This window comes from Hoplias malabaricus, chromosome 16, assembly GCF_029633855.1.
Source record: "Hoplias malabaricus isolate fHopMal1 chromosome 16, fHopMal1.hap1, whole genome shotgun sequence".
NCBI lineage: Eukaryota > Metazoa > Chordata > Actinopteri > Characiformes > Erythrinidae > Hoplias > Hoplias malabaricus.
The window spans coordinates 23,118,716-23,144,240 of record NC_089815.1 but is presented as its reverse complement, the minus strand read 5'-3'; the positions used below and the strand labels follow the sequence as shown (position 1 = coordinate 23,144,240).

The 25,525-nt window shown below is 38.3% G+C and overlaps 1 protein-coding gene and 1 long non-coding RNA gene across 2 annotated transcripts; one reads left to right on the top strand and one right to left on the bottom strand.

Moving 5' to 3' along the window:
• Positions 1-4,415: 4,415 nt before the first annotated feature.
• On the top strand, positions 4,416-11,557 carry LOC136671519 (vitellogenin-like). The gene is made up of 27 exons (XM_066647230.1): positions 4,416-4,464; positions 4,587-4,607; positions 4,688-4,839; positions 4,952-5,203; positions 5,292-5,453; positions 5,572-5,720; positions 5,812-5,962; positions 6,097-6,254; positions 6,333-6,498; positions 6,577-6,702; positions 6,806-7,024; positions 7,109-7,326; positions 7,405-7,502; positions 7,594-7,718; positions 7,810-7,911; positions 8,005-8,136; positions 8,227-8,407; positions 8,498-8,600; positions 8,700-8,885; positions 9,005-9,258; positions 9,346-9,680; positions 9,971-10,015; positions 10,165-10,215; positions 10,345-10,548; positions 10,678-10,829; positions 10,929-11,073; positions 11,163-11,557. Exons 1-27 carry the CDS (start codon positions 4,425-4,427, stop codon positions 11,412-11,414), a joined length of 4,179 nt encoding a protein of 1,392 aa, XP_066503327.1. The 5' UTR covers positions 4,416-4,424; the 3' UTR covers positions 11,415-11,557.
• Positions 10,171-15,352, bottom strand: LOC136671521 (uncharacterized). Its single transcript, XR_010795723.1, has 3 exons — positions 15,255-15,352; positions 10,426-10,524; positions 10,171-10,241 (listed from the first exon to the last, which is right to left on the bottom strand). It is a non-coding gene; the product is annotated as an uncharacterized lncRNA (long non-coding RNA).
• Positions 15,353-25,525: the final 10,173 nt, after the last annotated feature.

Genomic DNA, 25,525 nt, shown 5'->3' with positions numbered 1-25,525 from the left:
CAACATTCTTCAAGGAAGACAGCATTTATGCCACAACTGAGAATTCTGACATCTATGCATTTGTGGAGATGGCTGAATGGTATACTGACCTTAAACTAACACATTTAATTGCTGTGAAACACATCAAGTATATTAATAAAGAAATCCAAAGCATGCAAACATCTCTCTTGTGCGCGTTTTAATTTTACTAAGTTATAAATGGTTTAATCCACACAACAACTAACAGAAAAGTACTTATTACCAAAATTGATGTCTTACGTGAAAATGTGAGCTAATATGGCTAAAGTTAGCAGCCACAAATCCTGGCTCACTGCAGAGCAACTCTCAAAATATTGATTAGAACACTTCCATCAACAAAACTTAACACTAACTAACCAAGCAACACATGAAAAAAGGGCAACATCTACTTACTACTCCAAATTGTGTTCTCATGTCCATTTCAGCTCACCCTACTGTGGAAAGTACAGTATTGGGTACCACTGTAAATTACAGCCTGAAAGTTTTCCCAATAAGAAAAGTGCTATTTCTGTTGCAATTTAATAGCATTTTCATGAATAAAAAGAATCAATGTCATAATCAGGAGGTCCTTAAATATTTAAAGTTAAGCTTTTATAGGTTTATTTTAATTTTGAATAATATAAGGATTATATGCTTGCCTATTGCCTACAAACTCAGTTGTCCTCAGACAGGAGACATGAGATAGGAGATAATCATTTCAACTTTGTTGAAAAAACTAAAAGTAATTATTGAATTGAATAACATCTTTACCATATGAAAGAGTACACTGTAATATGCATTAAAAGCTACAAAAAGTTACTTTTTTTGTGGGTGCTCAAAATGTGTCCCACTTATTCATCACCACCATCAGATATTTATAAAAAGCAATACAATCTGGCAACTACAAGGTCAACTACATCACTGTGCACCCCATTTTAAACCTTGAGCCCTCCTGCATGTTTCAAGATCACTCAAGCTCCCGAAGTTTGCTATTTTCTCTTAAACTTGTTCATATTTTTCAACACTGCTACTGTCACTACCATCTGTGGAAGAGACGAGAAGAAACAGCTGAAGCAGAGAAGTTATCTTATTCCTATTGGTAATGATTTTACAAACCGGATTCCAAAAAAGTTGGGACACTAAACAAATTGTGAATAAAAATTGAATACAATCATGTGGAGGTGCCAATATCTAATATTTTATTCAGAATAGAACACAAATCACAGATCAAAAGTTTAAACTGAGAGAATGTATCATTTTAAGGTGATGTTATATGATGTTTCAAAATTTCATGGCCTCAACAAATCCCAAAACAGTTGGGACAAGGCCATTTTTTACCACTGTGTGGCATCCCCCCTTCTTACAATACTCAACGTCTGGGGACAGAGGAGACCAGTTTCTCAAGTTTAGAAATAGGAATGATCTCCCATTCATGTCTAATACAGGCCTCTAACTGTTCAATCGTCTTGGGCTTTCTTTGTCGCACCTTCCTCTTTATGATGCGCCAAATGTTCTCTATAGGTGAAAAAACATTATCTTTATCTATGTATGTCTATTGTACCTCTTCAAGTTGTATGTCAACCCCGTGTTCCTTGTTGTAAATACTGAGTTACCTTTTTGTTTTGTTATCCTGCTTTCTAAATTAAGTAAATGGTTGGTTATCGACTAAATTAATTTTGTGTGCCCTTCCGTTATTTACATCTGGTTATATGCTCTAATGTTACTCTTCCATTACCCCTAGTAATACAGTGAGGAACGTAACACCATAACAGGGAGGACATCCTGGGCCAGAGACTTTATAAAAATGTTAATGATGTTAATCATGTTAATGATAATAAATGATACGTATTATGTGCCTGAGTTTGACCAATATTTGTTTTAAAAAGTTTAACATGTCCCTTTCTTAATAAAACATGAAACAAAACAAATAAAAAGAATGTTTAATTTCCAAAACGTTTTGAGATCCACCAAATCCCAGGAATGACCCTATTTTGTACAGTCGCTAATCATAACTCCTTGCTCTCTCTGACATATAATGTCCATACTGGGAATACCGAGCTACATTCTTCTTGTAGCAAGGAGATTTATGCCGTAAAGCATTACGCCTGTCTCACAAGAGTCCTCTGTCCTGTGATTCAGAAGTTGCTTAGTCCAGTAAACCTGCAGAGTACCAGGCGTAGCAGCCACAAAGGCTCTGTTCTCCCTATTATAGCTCCGTGGAACAACACGGTCTTAGAAAATTCAATTCAAAAGGAAATATGCTACATAGTGTTTAATCACAAAGCTAACACTTAAAATGTTCTAACAGTTTTGACCAACATGTGGCAGATATTTTTCAGTTATCTCTCACGGCTTAATTTAAACACAAGGAAAAAATTCTTATGCGCTAGGTGCTACAAATTAGCATGCACAACCTGCCTGATCTGGACAGTGCAGGTGCAGACATTCACACATGCAGCTTAGCAGCAAAGAAGCTTTATATTCAAGAGTGAGAAACTTTAAACAAATATAAACATAAGCTAGCCTTTGCTCACTGTCTTTTACAGTTTTAAACAACTTGACTACCTGCTAAATGTGTTTATTTACAACTGTATACATCAGTGTTGAGGTAAGGTTAGGGTTAGGGTTTTCTGTTTAAAGAAAGTATAACAAATAATGATATGGGACACACATGACGATCAACCAAGTGTACACAGGTATGATGTTCAGTGCATATCGGGCAGGGCGGCAAATCTGTGGCCACAATGGAGCAGTAGTATAACTGCCACTATACAGACACAAGCCAGTTGGCCATATAATAAAGCCACCAGAGAGGCTGTTTTTTACATATATATTCAGAGTGAATTCTAAGAGTGAGCTTTAAAGAAATGTCAGTCAATCTCCAGTTAAGAACAAGTTTAAATGCCCAGTTATTACAGGACCCTATCAGTTGTTGACTGACATCCCGGACAATGTAAGTATACAATTTTAAATTTAATTAAATTAATTAAATCAATAATAATAAGTCATTTGCTGTCTTCACATTTTATTCCAAGCTGGTACAGCAGACAAAAAACGTACCATTAGGCAAGACATTGAATTAAGCAAACACAGAACTATTTGCAAAATCCAGAGAACAGTGGTGAGATTCATGTCACATTACCCAGGTCATCGCGTAAGCCAGGTCATATGTTCTCTCACGTTTCAGGTTTTAATGACTGTTTGTACTTTGCTGTAAGTTTCTTGTAAATTCATGGTGATTCAATCAAGCTGCGATGTGCTGGCTTATAAAATATTGCATTTTTAATATTTGAAAGGTGTGCAGTCTGAGTTATTCATGAGATGCTTATTTAAATAAAAACAATATATAATTCTAATAATCAATAGATTAATTATTTAATAAGCTAAACTAACACTCAGTGTTTACACAGCTGTATGAAATAGTTTAATAACCATGAGATTAATCAAAATACTTTTATGGTTTTCTTTTTTTCTTCTTTTCCACAAATGTCAGCTCTACACACTACCTTCATTCTCTCAAACAGCTTGGAAGGTATTACCAAGAGGAGTTTCCACATTTTGAGATGCTGTTGGCTTCTTAAAGATGGCCTGCGACTCAGAATGTCTTAAGAAAATCTTATGCTCAGTCAGGTATAACATATATTTTGACAAGTACTTTATATGCTTAACACCAATAGAACACAATCTCATCTTTCATAACCTAAAAATAATAACTCATCCACTGCTCCAAATATATTGTATCTTGAGTGTACTTCAGTAACAGCACTGAAAGTATCCCTTATCATATTTATGCATTTGTATTATTTTAAAATTCACATTCAGTGGCAATTTTGTGATTTCTTTAACATAGTATTAATTTCAGACTAAACATGAAAAGCCTGCAGGACCTTTGTGCTGCTGTAGAGCATTGCAAGTCCTAAACACAATTAGATATAGTTTCTAAAATATAATACATTATACTCCTTAGAACAATTCCAGTCCATATTAATTACAAATGAATTTTGGATTGTCAAAGTCACACTAGTATGAGAAAAAAGACTTAAGGTAAAAAAATGACAAACCCTAAATGAAACATCCACAACAATGTATAATTAAAAGAAAGCACTAATGTGATATGATACGTATATAATTTGTTTAAAGGTAATTATGAAAACTTAAAAAATACATGTATATTTTCTGTTAAAATTTTGAATTAGTAAAGTCAAAAAGTCAGTAGAATATGTGGACATTGATTTTGGTGTAACGTGATAGACCAGGTTAACCTGACATGAAATCGATTGTTTTGCCAGTTAGTCGGCCAACTGGATGTCTAATCAGGCATAGTCTGACATATTAGTTAATAATTCACATTAAGGTGACCGCTGAGTCAGCAAAAAGGTTTTAATAAAAAGGCAGATTCTCAGTGGATTCATCACAAACCACCAGCCATGAGAGCTGTTGTGCTTGCCGTGACTGTGGCCTTAGTGGGTAAGTCAAGATCTGAGTGTTCTAAGATATTTAATTTTTTTCTAGAAAAAAAAAAAACAGATTGATGCAACAATGAGGAATATGAAACATAACCTTTTTTTTTTATTCCATGTTTTATTTAGCAAGTCATCAGATCAACCTTGGTAAGTTATGTTAGAATATGTGTACAATGAAATGACTAAGAAATTTTACTAAGAGAAATTTACTGTACTTTTTTTTTCAGTTCCAGAGTTCACTGCTGGTAAGACCTTTGTATACAAGTATGAGGGTCTACTCTTGGGCGGCCTGCCTCAGGAGGGTCTGGGCAAGGCTGGCATAAAAGTCAGCAGCAAGGTTCTCATCAGGGCCGAGGCACAGAATACCTTCATTCTGAAGGTATAGCGATTGTTTGAAAGATTAAGAAAAATATATATTGGTAGAACATACAAACATTGATAATGTGTGGTTTTCACTAAAGGAGTCAAACCTGTCATGATTTTGCCTTTAGCTCAGTGATCCTCAGATCTTTCAGTGCACCGGCATCTGGCCCCAGGATCCTTGTGTTCCTGCTTCTAAACTCACTGCAGCACTAAACTCTCAGCTTGCAATTCCCATCAAATTTGAGTATTCTAATGGTGTGGTGGGGAAGGTATTTGCCCCTGCTGGAGTCTCTGCTACTGTTCTGAACCTGCACAGAGGCATCCTCAACATCTTTCAGCTGAACCTGAAGAACACCCAGAATGTCTATGAGCTGCATGAGGTAAGTGATTAAACAGAGCCACTATCTGATATCTATACTGATTTATGGCATTTTCTGTCAGTTTAGCTAATATTTTTAATCTTCTAAGGCTGGACCTCATGGAGTCTGCAAGACCCACTACACGATCAGAGAGGATGAAAAGACCCGGCAGATAACTGTGGCAAAGTCCAAAGACTTGAACAACTGCCATGAGAGAGTAATCAAGGATATTGGTTTGGCTTACGCTGAGACGTGTGCAGAGTGTCAGGAGGTGAGATCAAATCAAATGTTCTCAACAAGTAGAGAATATACATGTAAAAAAAATTATATATGTGTGTGTGTGTGTGTGTGAAAAAACCTTCTGTAATTGATCGTCCTGCTCATCACAGAGGCGTCAGAGTTTGACTGGAACATCAACCTACAGCTACATCATGAAGCCAACTGCTGCAGGAGCACTGATCTCTGAGGCTACAGTTGAAGAGCTCCATCAGTTCTCACTGTTCAACACTATCACTGGAGCTGCCCAAATGAAGGCCAAGTATGTTGTACCCTCCGATATTTTTAAAGACTGTTCCAACAATCAAGCAATAATTAACAGAACTGTAATGAAAACGCCTTTCTCATTTCAGGCAAACTTTGAACCTACTGGAGGTGCAGAACACCCCTCTCTCTCCCGTCAGTGCTCAGTATATGGCCCGCGGATCCCTGAAGTACGAGTTTGCCACTGAGATTCTCCAAACTCCCATTCAGCTTGTGAAGATCAACAATGCTGAAGCCCAGGTACTATTTATTACTTTCCTCTGACAATTAAATCTTTTTAGTCAAAACATTATAGTGAAAAAACATGTTTTACTTTTTAAGTTCAAGTGTTTGCACTATCGAGTTAAACTGAAGTATTCTTTTTCCTCTTTCAGATTGCAGAGGTTCTGCAAAATTTGGCCACAAACAACATGGCCATGGCCCATCAGGACGCTCCACTGAAATTTATCCAGCTTGTTCAGCTTATGCGTGTAGCTACTTTTGAGTGTATTCAGAATATTTGGAATCAGCACAAGACCAAACCTGTCTACAGGTAACATTCTTCTGAATATTTTTATGAAATGACAAACCCCTGTGGTCCTATTTTCCTAAAAAACTGTGAATCTGACAGACGATGGATTCTGGACACAATACCTGTTGTGGGAACACCAGCATCTGTGCGGTTCCTAAAGGAAAAGTTCCAGGCTGATGAGTTTGCCATTCCTGAATTGACTCAGGCCCTTCTGGTTGGTTTGCACCTGGCCACCGCTAATCCAGACACTATTCATCAAACAGCTGTAAGTACTTAATTTTACACCTGAATTGTTGCAGTGCAGAAGCTTGTATATTCTAAATATTTGTCCTCTGTTGAACAGAGTCTGGCAACGCTCCCTAAAATCAAGGCCATTCCAGTTCTGCGTGAGGTGATCATGCTTGCCTATGGTTCCATGATTGCCAGACACTGTGCTCAAGATCCCACTTGTTCTGCTGATCTGCTGAAGGTGAAATGTCTGCTCATATATTTACTTCAAATCTAAACTACAGGTTTTGCCGGCAGAAGATTACATAGGTTTGTAAATGTTGCTTTTCCAATTCTGTCATCAGCCTATCCATGATCTTGCTGCTGAGGCCATTTCCAAAGCTGAAATTCCTGAAATCACCCTGGCTCTGAAAGTTCTGGGCAATGCGGGTCACCCTGCTAGTCTTAAACCTATCATGAAGCTCCTGCCTGGATTTGGATCTGCTGCTGCATCCATGCCTGTGAGAGTGCAAGTTGATGCTATCTTGGCCCTCAGGAACATTGCCAAGAGAGAGCCAAAATTAGTAAGTATGAGTTGATGTGTGAATATTTTTCTGTTCTGATTCAATTTTGTTCAAGCAGATAAAACACTGTATTTCCCTCTTTAGGTTCAACCAGTGGCGCTACAGCTTTTCATGGATAAGACTCTTCATCCTGAAGTGCGTATGGTTGCGTGCATTGCACTCTTTGAGACCAAGCCTTCAGTGGCTCTCATGACCACTATTGCTAATGCTGTGGACAAAGAGGCAGACAAGCATGTTGCCAGTTTTACTTACTCTTACATCAAGTCTCTGACCAAAAGCATGGCCCCTGATTTGAAGGATGTGTAAGAAAACTTTCCTTTTGGAAATAAAAACATGATGCTGTAATGCTGGAGCCACAAGTGACCCTGTTAATGTTACAGGGCTGCTGCAGCTAACGTTGCCATGAGAATCTTATGCCCCAAGATGGACAGACTGAACTATCGTTTCAGCACTGCTTACCAGCTGGACCTTTACTTGTGTAAGTGTTAACAATAAATTCAACTTCTTAAAACATGTAAAACTCTGAAATATAGTAATGCTAATTATGTTGTTTTTTATTTTCTATAAAGCTCCTCTCATGGCTGGTGCTGCTGGTACTGCTTTCATCATCAATGATGCTGCCACCATCTTGCCCAGAGCTGTTCTTGCAAAAGCACGGGCTTATTTGGCTGGAGCTGCTGCTGATGTTCTTGAGGTGTTCATTTCTGGGACCACCAATGATTTCATTTAGAACATATGAACTTGTGGTCTACTGAAAATGCCAATTATTTAATTTTGTCATCCAGGTTGGAATCAGAACTGACGGTCTTCAAGACGCTGTACGAAAATCTCATCCAGCAGATCAGAATGCTGATCGCATTACCAGGATAAAGCGCACAATGCAAGCAGTAAGCAATAAAAACTGTCAAAATTTATTTTAATAGGGTAATTGTTTTATAACACATTTAATATATCTGCATTCATTTTTGTTTGTATTCAAGATTAAGGACTGGAAATCGATGTCAGCCAAACAGCCACTGGGTTCTGTCTATGTCAAACTCCTTGGACAAGAAATTGCTTTTGCCAACATTGACAAATCCTTCATTGACTACATTATTCAGCAGACAGCACAGGTATTTCATTGATTTAATTGTGCATCAAAATAATCGTATATTTGTTTAAATAACTGCATGTAAAATATGATCATCTTGACCACCTTCTAGGTCACAAGATCATATGCACGTGAAATGAAAGAGATTGTTAAGTCCTTGCAGACGGGGATTGCCTTCCAATACGCCAAACCTATTCTGGCAGCTGAGCTGCGCCGTATCATTCCTACAACTGTCGGTGTGCCCATGGAGCTTGATTTCTACACTGCTGCTGTCGCTGCTGCATCTGTTAATGGTAAAGGTTTCACATGAGAACACCCTCCAATCATTCAATATGATCATTTTAGACATGTATGTGAATGTTATATTTTTTTCACTTTATTAGTCAAGGCCACCATCACACCTTCTCTGCCTGAGCAACTAGAGACTACCAGTCTCGATCAACTGATGAAGACTGATTTCCAGCTGCAAGCTGAGGCCAGACCAAGGTGTCCTTTCAAAGATGATTTTAAATTATTAATGTGATCATTAAGTTTATATAAATTACATAAAGTTATGTAAATGTATGGACCTGGTTTTGTTTCTAGTGTTTCCATGCAGTCCTTTGCTGTGATTGGAGTAAATACTGCTTTGATTCAGGCTGCTGTAATGACCAGAGGAAAGATCCGTGCTGTTGCCCCAGCAAAACTGGCAGTTAGAGCTGATTTGCCCAAAGGTCACTTTAAGGTGGAGGCTCTGCCTATTTCAACCCCTGATCATGTTGCTGATTTCAGGTAATGGAAGGAAATGCATTAACCATTTAGCATGTAAACCTGATTTAATAGAGTTAGTGCAATAGAAGACAAACTGTGTATGTTCAGTAATTAGTTAAACTTGTCCATATTTCCTCCAGCTTAGAGACCGTTGCTGTAGCCAGAAATATTGAGGATCTCCCCAATGAGAAAGTGGTGTCCCTGGTACCTGCACAACCCTCCCAATCTGAGTCTTGGCTACCTACTTCAATTCAGAAGACCTTTTGTGGTAGAATTCCTTACCTTTCCTTCAAGGGATGTGCTGACATCACTTCACGCAATGCTGGTTTCATGGGATACAATCCTTTTTACAGTTTTATTGGACAGCACTCAGCTCGTATTTCAGTGGCAAGAGGTAAGTTCTGAAGTTATTAGGTTTGACAGGAGGTTTACACTGTTATCTGAAACGAGTTTGAGTAATACACTGTAATGTATGATTCAGGTGATGGTCCTACACTGGAAAGACTGGAGTTTGAGGTTGACATTGGTCCTAGTGCAGCTCAGAAGCTTGTTAAAGAAGTCAGCGTTTTAAAATCTGAAACCCAAGAAGAAAACTTTGTCCTGATGAAACTGAGAGAAATCCTGGATTCTGGAACGACGGGTAGGAAGTCCCACTCACGAGGCTCACGTAGCTCAGGCAGTTCAAGCAAATCAACTAGCTCAACCAGCTCTAGCAGCTCAAGCAACTCAACCAGCTCAAGCAGCTCTGCCTCCTCCGTCAGTACCGGTCAGACTTCCAGCAGGTCCTCAGGCTCTTCCAGTAATCGCAGATATAAGGTAGTTATTCGGTGTAAAACTCTGAGCATCAGTTCCCACTACATTAAGTTTACAAAGTTTTTACATCGACAGAAGAATAATATATTGAGAAATATATTCATTTTAATTGGTCTGTTTTTCTTTTGCATTATTCTCAAGCTTTTGTTTCATAATTTGTCCCAATTAAAATATCTTCAAGCAGAATATAGTTTATTTGTACTCTATGTGTCACAATAAATTTTTATTCGTTTTGTCTTCACTTCAAACACTTAAAAACTTCAAAATACTTTCCTGAATTGCTTTCTTTATAGGGTACTGATACGTATGGAGCCTTCAGAAGATTCCATAAGAATGAGGTAACTCTTAAAATGTCTTTAAATATAAACCATAATGTGAATGGAATAAAGTATTATTCATTTATTCCAGAGCATTTTTGTTTACAAGTATTTTTGCTTGAAGAGAAATATTAAGGTTTCTGCTTTTGTTTCAGCATTTGAACTCACAGGGAATGTCCAAGTCTGGCAGTTCTTGTAGCGTTGAGGTCCTCAAAAAACAAGTAAGTTAAAGTCTGCTACTGTGATTCTTAGTGTTGTCAGAAAAAAAGAGAAAATTATTAATTTACAAGAACAAACTCAGTAAAAGTTTATAAGAAAAAAATTATCAAGGTGCATGTTTCTCCTTTCAGGCTAAGTTCCTTGGAGATGCTATTCCACCTGAATTTGCCATCGTTGCTCGTGCTGTGAGAAGTGACCGTAGTGTGGGATACCTGATTGCTGGGTACTTGGATAAATCCACTTCAAGATCACAAATTGTGATTTCCTCCATTGCTGATCAGGGCAAATGGAAAATGTGTGCTGATGGTGTCCTGGCAAGCAAGCATAAATTTAGCGTAAGCGTTGTTTTCTACAGTATCTTTCTAAGATAATTCACATTCTCTTGCCTTCATTTATGTTGTTCACCTTTCAGAAAGTGGGAATAATATATACCCTAAACTCTCGCTCTATAAATTTCCTGTCAGGCTGAGGTTTCTTGGGGTAAAGAGTGCCAGGAATATAACGTGACTTTTAAGGCTGAAGGTGGAGTCCATGATTCAAAACCTGCTCTCCGTGTTGAAGTGGAGTGGGACAGACTTCCTAAACTTCTTTACCTTGTGACCAGCTATGTTAAATGGTATAGATGAAACATCAAAATAACAAATCACACCGAGTGTTTCTGATTAATACAAAATGATTATTTTTTATAATTCCTGGCATGTCCTTCTACCAACAGGGTATCTGAATACATCCCAACTTACAGAGCATCTCAAAAAACTGGATTGTCTATTGAGAGAACTGATAACAACAAGAGGGAAGTTGCTGTAATTGTGGCCCTTCCAACTCAGAGGTCTCTTAACATCATTGTGAGAGCTCCAAAGGTGAGGAGTAATTTATCCAAAAGCTGTAGATAATTTAATATTTTTTAATGCTCAACTAACAGCATTTATCATTTTTATTTTACCACTAGATGACCCTGACACAGATGGATGTGCAGCTACCTGTTGCTCTGCCCATTGAAAAAGACGGACGTATTCCTGCTCTCCAGAATGTGGATATTCAAAGCACCATCAAGAAACTGGATTCAGACATTCGTGCTAGGAACAGGAATGCTGCCATGGAAACTCTGCAGAAATTAATGCAGCAGCTGCAGAAAGTAGGCGAGAACGTGCTGGACGAAATGGAGGCTGCAGAACGACGTTCTTCCAGCTCTGGAAATTAGCAACATTCTTCAAGGAAGACAGCATTTATGCCACAACTGAGAATTCTGACATCCATGCATTTGTGGAGATGGCTGAATGCTATACTGACCTTAAACTAACACATTTAATTGCTGTGAAATGTATTAACTAAATAAATAAACGAATCAAAAGCATTCAAAAAACTGTTCTGTGTGTTGTAATTTTATTTCATTATAATACCATCCATCCATCCATTATCTGTAACCGCTTATCCAATTTAGGGTGGCGGGGGTCCAGAGCCTACCTGGAATCATCGGGCGCAAGGCGGGAATACACCCTGGAGGGGACGCCAGTCCTTCACAGGGCAACACAGACACACACACATTCACTCACACACTCACACCTACGGACACTTTCGAGTCGCCAATCCACCTGCAACGTGTGTTTTTGGACTGTGGGAGGAAACCGGAGCACCCGGAGGAAACCCACAACCTCCAGGTTCCTGGAGCTGTGTGACTGCGACACTACCTGCTGCGCCACCGTGCCGCCCGTATTAGCAAATCAACTACACAAATTTGTGACAGGACCTAATGAGAGTGAAAACTGTGAAAAATAAAAACAGGCATGCCCCTAGATCCAGTTTACTAAGGAATTGGCCACCGTATGCTACGGTGCCCCACTAAAATCCCATCTGTAAAAAGGCAATTTTATCCTTAATTGCTAAGCAGAAACAAGACATGCCATGCAAATTCACTACAGCATTTTCCCATGAAGCCCTGACATTTTTCCAACACTTGAGTAGTTAAATCTTTCTGCCAGAGCAAGATTTATGTAATTGTTCTTTTTTCAGCAATGCAACAGACAAGTTAATTACTGCTCATATAAGTTTACAGTAGTTTATTTTGGTTATAACCACTCATAACTGTATAATCTTTTGTTTCTGAATTTATCAGTTCTAGGCAACAGCAACTGAGCTGTTAACAAATTTCTCTCACATTTTCTATGGAGCCCTAGGGCATGCCAGAAAAAAACATGGAAGCAGTTTTCACAAATGTTCCAAAGCTAAGATTTATGCTTTTCCTTTTTCTTATTTGTTCAAGAAAGTTCACAAAGAGAATGAAAGCATTTGATAAAAATTTCTTTAGTTTTTATTGGTTCTCTCATCCGTGGCAGAGTAATTAATGCCCACTTCAGTGTTAAATCACTTGAACTTTTAGTGTTTAACTGGCTCTTTTACTAGATGCCATATATGACTGAATGGCAAGAAGAGTCCAGAATTGAATTGCAGGCCTGTATGTTGATGAATGTATGGAGCCCAGGTCCCAGAGTAGGACTTGAGATTTTCCTAATTTCACAAACTAGGTCATCAAACTAGGTCACCAAGGGCTGGTGCTCCATGTTAGCAGTTTTCTTGGCCTTAAAATGGAATTCATATTGTACAGAATACAAACTGGATTCCAAAAAAAGTTGGGACACTAAACAAATTGTGAATAAAAACTGAATGCCATGATGTGGAGATGGCAAATGTCAATATTTTATTCGTAATAGAACATAGATGACAGATCAAAAGTTTAATCTGAGTAAATGTAACATTATGTTGATTCAAAATTTCAGTGTCAACAAATGCCAAAAAAGTTGGGACAAGTAGCAATAAGTGGCTGGAAAAAGGGAACTGAGCACATAACGAACAGCTGGAAGACCAATTAACACTAATTAGGTCAATTGACAACATTATTGAGTATAAAAAGAGCTTCTCAGAGTGTCAGTGTCTCTCTGAAGCCAAGATGGTAAGAGGATCACCAATTCCACCATTGTTGCCCAGAAAGATAGTGCAGCAATACCAGAATGGTGTTACCCAGCGTAAAATAGAAAAGACTTTTAAGTTATCATCATCAACCGTGCATAACATCATCAAAAGTTTCAGAGAATCTGGAACAATTGCTGTGCATAAGGGTCAAGGCCGTAAAACTCTACTGGATGCTTGTGATCTCCGGGCCCTTAAATGTCACTGCACCTCAAACAGGAATGCCACTGTCAGGGAAATAACGGAATGGGCTCAGGAATATTTCCAGAAAGCATTGTCAGTGAACACAATCCACCGTGCCATCCGCCGTAGCCAGCTGAAACTCTACAGTGCAAAGAGGAAGCCATTTCTAAGCAAGCTCCACAAGCTCAGGCGTTTGCACTGGGCCAGGGGTCTTTTAAAATGTAGTGTGGCAAAATGGAAGACTGTTCTGTGGTCAGATGAGTCACGATTTGAAGTTCTTTATGGAACACTGGGATGCCATGTCATCCGAACCAGAGAGGACAGGGATAACCCAAGTTGTTATCAACGCTCCGTTCAGAAGCCTGCATCACTGATGGTATGGGGTTGCATGAGTGCTTGTGGCATGGGCAGCTTGCATGTCTGGAAAAGGCACCATTAATGCAGAGAACTATGTTCAGGTTCTAGAACAACATATGCTCCCATCTAGATGTCATCTCTTTCAGGGAAGACCCTGCATTTTTCAACAAGATAATGCCGGACCACATTCTGCAGCAATCGCAACATCATGGCTACGTAGGAGAAGGATCCGGGTACTGAAATGGCCAGCCTGCAGTCCAGATCTTTCACCTACAGAGAACATTTGGCCCATCATAAAGAGGAAGGTGCAACAAAGAAGGCCCAAGACGATTGAACAGTTGGAGGTCTGTATTAGACATGAATGGGAGAGCATTCCTATTTCTAAACTTGAGAAACTGGTCTCCTCTGTCCCCAGACGTCTGTTGAGTGTTGTAAGAAGAAGGGGGGATGCCACACAGTGGTACAAAATGGCCTTGTCCCAACTTTTTTGGGATTTGTTGATGCCACGAAATTTTGAAACATCATATTTTTCCCTTAAAATGATACATTCTCTCAGTTTAAACTTTTCATCTGTGATTTGTGTTCTATTCTGAATAAAATATTAGATATTGCCACCTCCACATGATTGCATTCAGTTTATATTCAAAATTTGTTTAGTGTCCAAACTTTTTTGGAATCCGGTTTGTATCTTCCATGGGAAACATGTGTTAATTCCTAATAAATGGGAGTAATGAAAGTCACTGTAAAGTTACTGTAGCTTAGACGTTTGTCCTATCTCATCCATTCATACTGGGACCAATACAGCATCTACAATGCAAAATTTTAAGGGGGGAGTAGTGGAATGCCTTTATATTGAAGCTTAGCTATTGTTAGACTTCAAAGTAAACTCTCTAAGTGAAACAAGGGTTTTTGGTTTCCTTTTTAAAACCTTTTAACCAATGTGCTCCAGCCATGTATTTCAAGTTTGTTAGTCAATGTATTGATTCACTGCAGTAATATTTGTGTTTACTGTAGAACTACTCACAGCAGCAACTAATGCCTCACTACTACAGCCACCGTATTTTTACGTTCTCAGGTTTTTGTACAATTTTCCCTTTCACCTTAAAATGGTGCATACATTACATCGAGCTTGTAGTAGGGGTTAAATTCATGATGAGTCTGCTGCCCTCAGTTAACTGTCGTGTAATTAACCTAAACAGCGAGCTAAACACAAATGGATTCAGTAATAGGACACTGTGACATGGTCTTTTTTACTTGTAAAACTGTAACAAAAAAGAGAACCAAGGACATACATAAGCGTTCGTCATAACACAAATTCACATCCCAAACAACATACTGTCACAATAAATTACACAATTAAACTAATAAACGAACATTCCCATGCCCCTTTAGCCAAGGCTAGCATAAACAGAACTAAATGTAGCATTAGCTTATTCTTTTTAAAACCAGGAAACTAGTCTATAAGCAGAATGGCAAAATAAACTACAATAAACCGGACACTACCTAACATAAGACTATTGCGCAGTTTTACACTCACAGATTATGATCGACCAAGGCTCCCAGATGATATTAAAATTCTTTTACTCCTTGACTGCTTGACCATGACATGGCTGTTTCACTAACATCCTCACTGCTTACGGCTATTGACCATTAGATGGCCCTATTATTCGGAATTAAAAGAAGAAAAACAACAAATGTAGCAAGGCTGACCTCTTGTGACCAACTGGGATTAAAACAAATAAACAAATCTTGCTACGAGCATAAGGGACAGGACAATGAGTTTTATACATTTTTGTTTATGTTGTGCAGAAAATACAAACAGTTCTTATTTGAACTTATTTGAACTTACACCAAATGCAGTGATTCTCAAACTTTCCCCGTGCCCCACCTGTCCTATATCTCCCCTAAAAATGGAAATAAAATACACATGCAAATTTACAATTCTTTAATTTATTCAAGTGACATCAACTTCTATCTCTAAAACAGTATCTTAACATTATAAAACCAGATACAACCGTGAAAACAATTTTCAAAAATACTGAAAATTGGCCTAATATTTGAACTGTGCTTCAGTATCTCACTTTTTAATCTGAGAATATATTAGCAAACGCAGGTGCAAGGGCATAGGAATGAGTTTGAGATTGGTGAGGGACATATTTGCTGAGTCAAACATCACCCCATACACAAAATATTAGCTATAAGCTGGTTCCTATGTAGATAAGGCAGTAAAATACTGCATTTATAATTATATGGAACAGCATTTAATTAACATTAATGTTAGAGATGCTGTGTCCCAAACAGCACACCATGGGACTTTACATACTACACTACAGAAAGCACCGCTAAGGGTGGTATATATGTATATGTATACATGTATAAACACAAAAGGTGACACAAAAGGGTTTAATGAAGACAACCAAGCACAGAACAAACAGTACGAAAATGGGCACTAGAAACAGACAGAAACAATGAACAACATCATAAGAGACACAGGACAGGCTTTTATAAAGACTTGGGTAACAAGTATCACCTGTGAGCTGGATCACCCAATTAGAATCAGTTTACTGTTGAGGAGCGTGGCTAAAAGAAACACAAGGGAAACTAAATAGAACCAATAATAACACAAAAGCAGACACTAGAAATGAATCCTGACACATTCAACTAATAATAATAATTTATATTGGATGCTGCCAGCTGTCTATTAACATTCCTGGCACTATAAACAAATCATAACTTTTAAAAATATTAAAAGTTTCATGCAAAACAGAATTTCATGAAAATTAAGTTTTTGCAATATCATCACTGTTATTGCAAAACAAAAAATATAGTGATGATATTGCAACTTAAATTTCATCTTCATTTCATAACTGTATATCCCTTCCTGGATCAGTGCCTTGTGGAGGAAGGGTTGTGTGGTTTCATGACCTCCAGGGCTATGAGCTGTTAACGCTCCCATGGGTCTCCCATGGTGAACAGGTCTGAAGTCAATATCCAGACAAACACAATCCAAGAAGCACCTCTATGAACATCTTAAAAGGATTAAAGTGTACTCTGCCTGGGAGAGGTTACAGGGACCTAGCCCTAGAGCCAGGCTTCGACACACAGTGTGGGCTCTGGAACCAAACTCCTCAATAGGGGTTGGTCTCTCTCCTACTCAGGAGTGGCACAGGGTGAGAGGTGCCGGGTGGATGTGGGGATACTCACAAGTCCCTGGCTGGTGGCTGTACAGTTGGAGTTTGTTCCAGTAAACAAGAGGGTCACCTCAATGTGACTCCGAGAGAAAAATTTTGACTGTTGTGTGAGCATATGCACCAAACAGCAACTCAGAGTATTCTGCCTTCTTGGAGGCAGCGAGTGGAGTTCTAGAGAGGACTCCATGAACTGCCTCAATGCTCACGTTGGCAATGACTGGGAAAACTGGAGAGGAGTGATTGGGAGGAACGGCCTGCCTGACCTGATCCCGAGTGGTGTGATGTTGTTGGACTTCTGTGCTAGTCGTGGTTTGTCCACAATGAACACCATGTTCGAACATAAGGTTGCTCATAAGTGTACTTGGTGTACACTTTGTGGTCGTGTCTTCTGATCTCAGGCCTTATGTTTTGGACACTCAGGTAAGAGAGGGGCTGAGCTATCAACCAATCACCACCATAAGACTGTGAAAAGATTATATGCTTAATATTGTATTAATTAATATAATGTAATGTATTCTTGTATTCCATTCCATACAGGATATATTATTCAGAATCACTACTACAATAATGCACTGACTGAACTTCAGTAGGACATTGTAATCTGTAACCTATGAAAAAAATATATATATATATTTTTTTTTTTGCCAAAATGTCTTTCTTTTAAAAGTTTTCAACAATTTAAACAAGAAAAACCAGAGTTAAAGCAAAAAGCAAAAGTGAGAAAACAAACAAACCTTGTAGTAATGATTAACAGCAAAACTAAAATTCACTTAAAAGCAAACTAAATAATACAATGAGAACATTTTTTTTCCTTTTTTTAAAACCTTTGCAGAAAATATAAACAGTTTTTATTTGATATTATTTGAACTTACACCAAATGCAGTGGTTCTCAAACTTTCCCCATGCCCCACCTGTCCTATATCTCCCCTAAAAATGAAAATAAAATACACATGCAAATTTACAATTCTTTAATTTATTCAAGTGACATCAACTTCTTTTTCTAAATCAGTAGCCTTTCACGAAACCTTAAACACAATGCAACCTGTCACAGATCTACACATAGTAACATTAGTATTACTCAGAACAAAAAGAGAAAAAGTATTGTTCATACTTAGGAACTACAGTGTCCATTTCTTTTTAAGTCACTTGTACTGTCCACTGACTTTTTTAGGTCTTTAATATACATAATGAAAGGGTTCCAGATAAACTCAAACAAATCTTGTTTACCCTTTAGCACATATGTAATCTTCTGTAATGGGAAGGCAGTTAGCATCTGTCAGATCCATTGGTTCACAGTTGGTCTATGAGTTTTTTCCCAAAACAACGCTACACATCTTTTTGCATTGAGCAGGCCTAAATCTATAAATGTCTGTTCATTTTTAGTATATTTGTGTTTTTCTGGGTACAATCCCAGTAAAAAAAGCTTTGGATCTAGTTTTATTTGTTTGGAAACGATTGTCTCAATTATATCTTTTACCTCTTTCCAAAATAGTATTGTTTTCCTGCAATACCACATACAGTGGACCAGTGTCCCTCTGTACTCTGTACATTTTGGACATACATCAGGTATCTCACTCTTGTACCTGTTGAGATTTACTAGTGTTACATAAACCCGCATTAACTTTTTATACTGCATCATTTTGAAACCTGTGTTGATAGATCTAGTGTGAGCCAATGCACATGCCTCTTGCCAATCCTCCTTAGATAGTTCTAATGACAAATCTTCCTTCCAAGCATTAAGTCTATCATAGGATCCTTCAGAAACATATGACATCATTAAATGATAAAACTCAGATATGATACCCTTCTTCTCACTATTGTTTGTCAACATTTTTGATTGACTAGGTTTGTCAGTACATTTTTTGATGTGTTCTTATAACGTTCCTAAGTTGGAGATATTCAAAGAAATGTGTATTATCTAAGTGAAATTGTCTTTGTACATCCTGGAAGCTCTTTAATATGTCAGACTCAGGCTGATAAAGATCTTGAATTCTTTGAAGCCCTTTGCCTTTCCATAATTTAAACATTGCATCCGCTCTACCAGGTAAAAATAATTGATTACCCCATACTGGACTGAACTGAGATAGACAAAATGGCTCATTTAAAAGTTTCTTTACATCCCTCCATACTCTTATCATATTTTTAAGAAATGGATTTTCAGTTTTTTTTCACCAATTTAGTTATTGTATTCGAATAAATATATGAGGGGAGAGTCAGATTTAGTCCTTGATTCTCCATGTCAGTCCAATGTGGGGAATGGTTAGTATAGTAAAACATTGTAGACCTCAACTATGTTGCCCAGTAGTACAACAAAAAATTGGGGAGTTTTAAGCCTCCACGGTCGTAAGGAAGGTATAATAAGGACAAACAGAGTCTTGACTTCCTATTGTTCCATATAAAACGTATTAGCATCTTCTTAATTTGTGGAAAAAATTCAGAAGGAGGTGGAAGGGCAATGTTTTGGAATACATAGATTAACTTTGGCAATATGTTCATTTTTATTATATTTATTCTCCTAATCATAGATACTGGCAATGGCATCCATCTCTCAATTGAGTTATGAACTTCAGTCATTACGAGTTTATAATTAGTTCCAACTATTTGTCCTAAATCTGGGAGAATATGCATTCCCAGATATTTAAACTCTGTCACTACATTAAACTGTACTGCATCTGGGATTGGGTTAATTCTCTCCTTTGCATTTAGTAATAGAATAGAAGACTTTGTTTTGTTTATTTTATAGCCAGAAGCCTCACTAAATAACTTAATTATTTCCAGAATAATTTGTCTTGTTTATCTAATTTGGATAAAAATAAGATCACATCATCCGCGAACAGGGAGATCCTATGTATCCAATGGTGATTCCACTAAGTTGATGGTGTGAGCGTATTGCAATCGCAAATGGCTCTATTGCTGGTGTGAACAACGGTGAAAGTGGACAGGCCTTGTCTGCAACCCCTATTTATCTTTATTGGTTAGATATGTTCCTATTAGTTATTACTTCAGCTGAGGGGTTTTCGTACAGTATTCTAATCCATTTCACAAAATTATATCCACATTCAAATTTTTCAACCCCCAATCAAAAGCCTTTTCAGCATCCAAAGATAAAAGGGCTGAATTTGCTACATTTTTCTTATAATGAATTATATTCAATACTTTCCTCACATTATGGAAGCCTTGTCTCCCCTTAATGAATCCATTTTGATCTCGATCAATTATATTTGGTAAAATCTTTTGTAAACACTGTGCTAACACCTTAGAAATTATTTTCAGATCTGAATTTAACAAACTGATTTGCCTAAAATTCTCACATTCGTTTGGGGATCTCCCAGGCTTTGGCAGAAGTGTAACCATGGCCACATTCATTGAAGGAGGAAGATGATTTAAGTGAAAAACTTCTTTCAACATATCGAATAGTGGGGTCAGTAGTTTTTCTTTAAATGTCTTATACAAATCTATTGGAAGGCCGTCTGGTCCTGCTCATTTCCCAGATTTCATACTGTCTATGGCTAGTCCTAATTCTTGTTTAGTAATTTCTAAATTCAAGTCTTCATTATTTTCATTTGAGATTTTGGGTATGTTTAAGTTGTTTAGGAAGGTATTAATATCTTCTAATTTTAAGGTTGTCTGTGCCTTATACAGTTCTTCACAGTACTTCTTAAAAGCAACATTAATTTCTTCTGGGTTCAGCAAGGTTTGTCCATTTGATATAATAGATGTGATTGGTAATTTAGATTCTTATTGTTTTATCTGCCATGCAAGCAATCTGCCAGCCTTATCACCCTGTTCGTAGAATGTTTGATTCAGTCGCAGGAGACTCGATGCAGTTCTAGAAGCAGAATATTGATCAAATTCTACTCTCAAAATCAACAGTTCCTTTTCCAGTTGTGGATTTTTGTCTCTGTTTACTTTGGCTTGGAGATCTATCCATACCTGGGTCTAATGTACACTTAAAGTCCCCCCTATCACATTAAATCCTTTAAGTGTTGAGAGGGTGAGAAACTAATTGTTGTAAAAATTACTATCTATTTACTAAAATTACTATATTAGGGCCATAAATATTGGTGAGATTTAAGGTTTCTGACAAAAGGGAGCCTTGAAGTATCAAGTATCTTCCTCTTTTGTTCTTAATAATGTTTTTAATTTGTATTGGAACTGACTCATGTATTAGTGTCATAACTCCTCTAGACTGGGATGTAAACTGTGCCATGAATATTTCACCACCCCACCTCCTCTTCACCCTTAAAATGTCAGCATGAAGAAGATGTGTTTCTTGTAGAAACACAACTTTGGAGTCTATTTCCTTTAATCTTGTCATGACCTGTTTGAGTTTTTGGAGGCGTTGCAGACCCCTACAGTTCCAGATTTATACTCTGAGACATATGAGAACATAACAATTAGGTTGCTTGTATTGTAAATACATATAGGCACAACTGAACTGGATGCTGGAACATGTATCCAACCCACAAAACAGAGATACTTCCTTTCTCCCAGGTCCCTTCCCCATATTGGGATCATAAGTAAATCAGCTCAAATGTACTGTGTGAAAAAAGATTAGAGAAAAAGTTGTTACATGAATAATTTAGTCATTTGTGTCTCAACAATACCTGACCACATACCGTATGGATAGGCTTCTTTTCTTAATTATTGCTGTGTGTGTTCTGAGACATCTTGGATTTTCTTGAGAAACACTCTTGCCTCCGCGGGGGTTTTGAATGTATGTGTTTTGCTTTCATAAGTCACCAGGAGGGTAGCAAGGTGGGTCATGCCATGCCGAATGCCCAGTGTGCGCTGCTCCTCACGGATCGAGTCAAATTTTTTTCCTCAGCTGGTGCACCCCCGTGGCCAAATCTGGATAGAAGCGAACTTGCTGGTCCTTGTAGTAGATGTTTTTTTGTCCTGCGCAACTCGAATGACAGTCTGTTTGTCTCGGTAGTTTAGGAACTTCACTATCAAGGCTCGCGGACGCGAAGTGTTGTCCTTCTTTGTACCAATTCTGTGCGCTCTCTCCAAATCCATGAGGACCTCAGCGTCGCATTCATCAGTGCGTCAGGTATCCATTTCTCCAAAAAGGTGCACACGTCTGGTCCCTCAGCACTCTCTGGCAAATTCACAAGCCTTAAATTGTTTAAGAGGGACCTTGTTTCCAAGTCCCTAAGTTTGTCTTCCATCGTTTTGTTTTTAGATTGCAAAGTGCTCACCGTAGCTTGTAAACTAGTCACCTCGACTTCCATTGTAACAATGCGCACCTCTGCCCGAGCCATGCGTTCGCTGCAGTCTCTCACCTCCTTTTTCATGTCACACTGTCCAGTTTCGAGGAGAACTCATTTTTCAATGACTCCAGCGCGGCCAGTATCTGGTCAGCTTTGTTACTCTCTAACTCGCTTTCCTCCTCAAGTGTAGACATGTTATTGCTAGCTTTGTGCGCTTCCCCACGGAGGTTGTAGTCGAGCAGCTTAGTTTGTTTGGATGTCTCACTTTTTCCTTTATGTGCTTTTGTCGGGTTGGGCATTATACCTTAAGTCGTCCTTTTTGCAGAGATTTAATATGAGCAGAAGTTTTCTTGTCCACAATTTCAGCAGCAACAGCGGAGCGAAGTGTTCCTACTGTTGTAGGAAACAATTTTATTACTTTGTATTAGTGGACAAATATCCTTAAATGATGATTAGTTAAAATTAGAAAGTATAATTACATATTCATTGTATGAAACCTTGTATTTTATATGTACTCATATGAATGATTAACCAGTATTTACCCATGTAGTAAACAGTTAAGATCCTGCACTGGCATGATGACTCACCTTTTTAAATTCTTAATTATTTAACATTGAACAGAGGTGCACTTAGGCTTTTACCAAGCTTACATAAATTACAAGTGTTAGCCAGGGGGGGGCTGAACTTTAGGGCCATTTTGACCCTGGAGTCCATTAGTGCCCCCCCCCTAAATTTTGGTGACATGAAAAAAGGCGTGGGAAAGGAAAGGTACTTGTCACCCTTGCTAATAATGAATGTTTTTGGGGTCAGGGTGCATGTGAAACTGGCACGAGAGAGCTGAGTACTAACATGTCTTATTATGCATATTAATATATGTTAATCAGCCAGAAATGCCTCACCAGCAGGGATATACGTCATAGGGGTTATAAACTGTGGAGTCAGATGGGGGAGAAGTTAGAACTTTACTTGGGAAGGGTATCACACTGTTTTCATGTATTGTTCTCTTGGATCCAATATTGTTAAATAAATACTTTGATTTGCTTTGATCTTCACTCGGCTGGTTTCTGCAACGCTTCCGGAACGAGCACGTCTCCCCGAAGAGGGAGGGTGTATTTTGGACCTTTTGGATATTTTTAAATTTTAATTACTTTGAGAACGGTCCAAAAGAACATTTTAATCTTCAATTGGTGACCCCGACGTGCGGGAAGCTCGAGACCTAGGACGACTTCAGACTCCTTTCCACTCGCGGCCACAATGAATTAAGGTGGGTGCGCAGACCCTGTTTATTCAAAATTCTGCATATTGGACTTTTTAAAATTGGAGTGGTGCGGAGGCCCGACGGTGGTCCGGAGTGGGGTATTGAGCAAATCAATTTATTTTAAATATGTTTTTATAATTTTTTATCAGTTTATACATTTGGGGTTGCTTGTTTGAAAAAATTAATTATTGAATTTAAAATATAATAGATGGATGCTGGTTCCCATCTTTGAGACAGAGAGGTGGCGTCCTCCACTCGGAACCTGACGAGGTTTCGAGTTTATTGCCTGGTCGAAAGGTTCGTCCATGAGAGTTCGTCTCCTCTAAAGTATAATCACGCGGACGCTGTTCCCGCAGATTTTATATTTAGTCGCGGACGCTGTACCCGCGAGCGGAAGCTGTTCCCGCAAAAAAGGTGGAAGCTGTTCCCACCTGGTTTTGGTGTATTTTAATGAAATTTGATTGTGTATTCCTGTTTTATATCTGTTGTAAGAGGCTGTGCCATTCTTAGAGGCTGTTTACATGCATGTTGTGTATGTTTCTGCTCGCTAGAGGGCGATAGAGGATTGCATAAACTGGTTGATTTATTTTGAACTTGACCACCTGCTGTAATTCTGAATTCTGTTTCTTTCTTTTTGGGGTTTATTTGCATTTATATTGGTCATTTAGACTTCTTGTGGATAAAATATATTTTGTACTTCGCTTATTACTTATTGTACTAAGAATCTTATTTTTCCGGTTCAGTTTGCATTTTTTGACTGTGGTAGTTTGTGTTAAAAATTTATTTTCTGCCTCGGTTTGAACTTTTCGTTCATCATAACATATTTTGTAACCTGCTTGCTATTTCAGTAGTTCTCAAAAATTTTGCTTTCACTTGTTATAATATAATGTAATTTGATTGCCTTTTTAACGGTGTGCTGATGATGTTCGTTCTGTTTGGCTGGAACTGTTTCTCATCATATTAGGCACGTTTGTGGCTTGTTGTCTGTTAAGTGTGTCCGGTAACTTGTTTTCGTTCCTAAAATATAGTCGTTGGTTTAATTCTGTATTGTGAGATAATTGTCCTGCTTTTTTAGCTTTTTCCATCTACTATAAACTCTATTTCGTATATTGGCGTGTTATTTGTTTCTGACTAATAAGCTTTTTCGGTCCGTGGGCCGGTTTCATAATTAATGTAAATAAGGCTTCGCTTGCTTTTGATTGAATACTGTTTGAAGACACGCTTATGTTTTCTATCCACCTGTGAAATTATTCACAGGGCTGAGGTGGTCCTGCTTTTATTGGCTGTGTTTAAACCTGACTTTAAAACTTGGACTTTTTTTTTTCTTTTCTATATACCGTCCGGAGAGCGCTAAGTGTTGCGTGGGCGTTGTGTGGGGGAGACCCTGGGAAAGTGTTTTAATTCACTCTGAATTGTGATGAAACCTTGCGGTGTTAATTGATTTGCAATTAAAGAGTGAACTAGAACGAAGACCCATTCAGGTAAGATCCAATTTTTTTTAATCAGCTCCTTACAGACAACATGGCCACTACTAGGGACTTACATAATGAATTAAACGCCATTTACGGCGTGGGGAATTGGGAACGGAAACCGTTAGTTCAGCAAATTGAAATGATCGCTGAGGGAGTGAAAAATGGAGTAATAAATTTGAAAAAGCGGGATATTGTGCACAAAAGTGTGCTCAAGAGATTTGATGACTGGGTTAAAACACACACAGGGGACACTGTATCTTTGATAACCTGCATTAATCAGTTGAAGAGAGAAAAGGAGCAAATATTACGTCAGGCTGAAGCAGAGGTTAGTAGGGCTAGCCTTTTCAACAGAGCTAAGGCAAAGAAAAGTTTGAAAATAGCTAAAACGGACATTGCGGAGTTAACAGCTGTTAAAATGGCATTTCTCAATATCACCCCGCAGCTCGTTACATTGAAAACACCAGGTCTGTCACATTCGACGGCTGTATCACTTACTGCCGAGAACACGGAAGTGGAAATTGAGTATACAAAACACAAGGGGGAGGAGCCTACAGCTCCGCCTCCGCCATACAACATAGGCCACGTCACACCACCTGATACTATCCTACCTATTTTCAGTGTTGACTCAGGCACAGTGAGTGTGCAGACAGACACAAGAGGGAGGGGCTCTGCTT